This window comes from Dichomitus squalens (assembly GCF_000275845.1).
Source record: "Dichomitus squalens LYAD-421 SS1 unplaced genomic scaffold DICSQscaffold_171, whole genome shotgun sequence".
In the NCBI taxonomy this organism is placed as follows: Eukaryota; Fungi; Basidiomycota; class Agaricomycetes; order Polyporales; family Polyporaceae; genus Dichomitus; species Dichomitus squalens.
The window spans coordinates 1-3,732 of NW_006767053.1; the positions used below are offsets into that span (position 1 = coordinate 1).

The window sequence follows — 3,732 nt, forward strand, 5'->3', positions numbered from 1 at the left end:
TGTCCGGCAACTCCTGCAGTTGCTCGGTCGCCGTTTCGTAGGCTGTATTTAGTCGGGACGGTGACTCGTCCACGACCTCTGCAACCGACGGTTGCGCATATTGTTGGTTCGCGGGTTCAGGTGGTGGTGGTTGCAATTGTTGCCCCGACTGCTGTTCAGTAGTGCTCTCCTCTGTTACAGCGAAGCGTGTCAGCACTCAAGGGGTCGTGTGCAGGTTATGCACAATGAGGACGCAGACTGATGACAAGCTTAGCACACTGGTTCACTGGGGGTCTGGGGGTTCGAGGTCACTAGGGGTCTAGGGAGTGAGAACGCTTGATTGGTACAAGAGGTCAAACTGGGGTGCCCAGTGCAAGACCTGTCCTTATATACTAAAGTACACGGTCGCTGACTAATCGGAGAACAATAGTCACAGGACAATAACGATGGAGAACAAGAGCGAATGGGGACAAAGGAGTCACGTGGTGTTGTGACCACATAGTACAATAGCGAAAAGAACAATAGCGATGAGAACAATGGGGATATGAAGCATGGTGTTGGAACCATGGTAGGTACGAGTGTCCGGGTTGTGCCGTAAGAAGAGGGAATGCATGGTAGAGAGGATACGAGGAGAAAGGAAAGAAGAGACGCCCCCACAGGGCGTTTGTAACACTACCCCCCCACTATAGCCGAGCTATGCCTGAAGCTCGTGAGGGACGGAATGCGCATACGTGGACTAGACGTCGTTCTCGTCGCTGAGCGGGCCAAGATAGTCGTCGATCTCGTGTACCTCGCCGTCTTCATCACGACCGTACTTCGACTCCTGCTCGTGAAGGTAGGCCTCCCGCGAACCTCGGAAGCCCTTCTCGAAGATGTCGTCATCCGGGGCAAGGGAGAGGGGGTGCCCTAAGGCCGAGGACAAGGGGGACGTGAGGTGGTCTTCGAGGGAACGTGCTGAAGACGGACGGCGAGGAGGGGGAGAGGCAGAACGCTCATGGTTTCTGGGCCTGGGAGGGACGGAGGATTGACTAGAGGACTGGGAAAGACGTCCGCGTTGGTAGGACGGAGGTGAGAGGTGGTGCAAGGCAGGGGGAGTGTCATCGTCGGTGTCGTCATCACCATCGCTACTGTGATCTTGTTCGGAACTAGGGACGGGGACAGGGGCCGGAGAGCGAATGCCGGGAGGAGGTAACGAGGGTAGGAGTTCGTACCAATGACCGGGGATCTGAGTCCCCAATGGAGAACGGGCGAGGATGTCCACTGTTGAGTCGAGCGATAGTGTGAGCTGGCGGCGTGCTTTGGTGAGTTGCTCCTCCATCTTCTCGACGAGAAGGAGTGACTTCTTCACCTCGGAGAGGGCACCATTGGCCCCTCGGATAGCGATGAGGGCGTTATACAGAGGGGGGTTGCTTGCGACTTGAGCAAGGTAGCGGTCGTATGTGTCATTGGGAAGGTTGGCGACTTCAACAAGGAGTCGGTGCAGGGCATGGGGCGTCGCCCGAACGGCTGCGGTAGAACGAGAGTAGGAGGACATAGTGAGGGTAGCGAGAGGAGGTTGGGAAGGTTAGCGTTTGCGTTTCTTACCCCCTTTCTGAGGTAGGGGGTGTTCCTTCTTATAGGTGTCAAGGAGTTCTGCGGCGTTCTTCAGGTTGGACTCGGGTTCCCACGAGTTCTCCGACGGTGGATATCCCTTCCATTTGACTTGGTAACGGTAGGTCCTTCCGTGCTTCTTTCGTCCCACGATGGCCTCTACTTCCCACTGTTCCTCGTGCTCGACTTCATCAGGTGGGGGATAAGAGAAGTTGGGGCCGTGTTCCTTGGTCTCGTGGTATGGTGATAAGAGGGTGGCGTGGAATACATCGTGTATCTTCCATTGTGCCGGGAGTTTCAGCCGGTAGGTCAGTGGTCCGAGTACTTCAATGATTTCGAGAGGTCCATGACGCTTCAGCGCAAACTTCTTAGGGACTTGGAAGAACTTGATGTTCTTGGCATCGAGCCATACCAGGTCACCTTTCTTGAACGGGGTGAAGGCTTTGGTGACACGCTCGGCCATACGCTGGCGTGCGAGTTCGTGGGCGGCTTGAGCTTCTGCCCGAGCCTTCTGAAGATTGGAGAGCCATTCCTCCACGGAGGGTACGTTCGTTGGCAGGGTTACCGTGGGTACGGCACGGGGATTGTAGCCCATCATGAGAAAGAAGGGCGAGGCATTACGTCCTTGCGCAGCACGCTGATTATGTGCGAACTCTAGGTCGGTCAGGTGTTCAGTCCACTTGTCCGGTTCGTCTGTGCAGTACTTCCGGAGGTAGGCTTCAACTACTTGGTTCATGCGTTCCGTGCCTCCGTCGGTCTGAGGGTGGTAGGCGGTGCTCATAGACGACTGAGTGCCCAATAGGCGTGTGATTTCCTGAAAGACCTTGGAGGAGAATTGAGGGCCACGATCGGAGATGATCCGTGATGGTACTCCAAAGCGCTTAGTTACGAAGTCATGGTAGAGTCTAGCTGTCTCGAGGGCATCGACCGTTTTTGTGCAGGGAATAAGAATTACCCCCTTCGTAGCATCGTGGTCTGCCACGACCATGATTGAGTCGAAGACTCGTTCGTAACGGTCGGTGGAGGGAGGCAGGTCGGTGATAAAGTCGACGGAGGAAATTTCGAACGGTAGGGCATTTGGTTTTGCTACAATTGGTAGCAATGGAGGAGATGTGGGATGAGTGTTAACGTTTGCCTGTTGGCATATGGCGCATCCTAAGCAGTAGTTCTTGACGAACGATGCCATGCCGGGCCACCAGTAGTCCCTCCGTAGGAGTTCAAGGGTGCCAAATTGTCCTGGGTGTCCCATGAGTTTATGGTCATGGTAGCGTTGGACCATGTCCCGTCGTAGTTCCTCGTCCAAGGGGATGTAGCAGCATTTCTGATAGAAGACTAGGCCGTCATCGAAGATCCAGTCCTTCAACGTGGATTTCATCGGTAAGATCCCACCCGTTTTCACTGCAGCAAGAGCGTCAAGTACTACCTGATCTGTCTTGAGGACTGCACGAATGCGGTCTGCTAGGCTGATGTCTATCCTTGACACGAACAGATGATCAGGTAGTAGGACGACAGTGTCATTGTCGTTGACCTCCAGGTTCAGATGTTGCAGACGGGATAAGGTGTCGGATTGGACCATACGCGTGCTAGGAATGTGACGCAATTCGAGTTCGAACTGGGACAGGAACAGACTCCATCTAGCCTGACGGCGATTGAGTTTCTGAGTGGTACGGAAGTAGGTCAGGTTCATGTGGTCGGATAGGACTAGTACGGGGTAGGAGCTGCCCTCTAGGTAGTGTCGCCATTCCTCTAGAGCGCGTACTATTCCAAGGAGTTCCCTATCATAGATCTCGTAGTTCCGTTGGGCAGCATCCAGGGACTGGGAGAGGTAACCGCAGGGGTGCATGTCTCCGTTGATGTCTGCTTGACGGAGAACTGCGCCGGTGGCAAACTTAGAGGCATCAGATTTGATGGTGAATGGCTTGGTTTTATCCGGCATCTGTAGGACTGGTGCACTGATGAAGCATTGCTTCAGGGTATCGAACGCACATTGCTCGGTGTCTGTCCACCTCCATGGTGTGTCTTTCCATGTGAGGTCATGAAGGGGGCGAGCGAGGTCGGAATAGTGGGATATGAAACAACGGTAGAAGTTGCCGAATCCCAAAAAGGACCGGACTCCCTTCACGGTGGTCGGGGCTGGCCAGTGAGTGATGCCTTCGAGCTTAG

The 3,732-nt window shown here is 54.6% G+C and overlaps 2 protein-coding genes across 2 annotated transcripts; both read right to left on the minus strand.

The window, feature by feature from the left end:
• Positions 1-715: 715 nt before the first annotated feature.
• DICSQDRAFT_175797 (uncharacterized protein) lies at positions 716-1,513 on the minus strand (the record flags this gene model as incomplete). Its single annotated transcript, XM_007371671.1, has 1 exon — positions 716-1,513. One exon carries the CDS (start codon positions 1,511-1,513, stop codon positions 716-718), a length of 798 nt encoding a protein of 265 aa, XP_007371733.1.
• Positions 1,514-1,579: 66 nt separating this feature from the next.
• On the minus strand, positions 1,580-2,032 carry DICSQDRAFT_25849 (chromo domain-like protein; the record flags this gene model as incomplete). Its single annotated transcript, XM_007371672.1, has 1 exon — positions 1,580-2,032. A coding segment is annotated over one exon (453 nt), but the record flags the coding sequence as incomplete, so codon positions are not given.
• Positions 2,033-3,732: the final 1,700 nt, after the last annotated feature.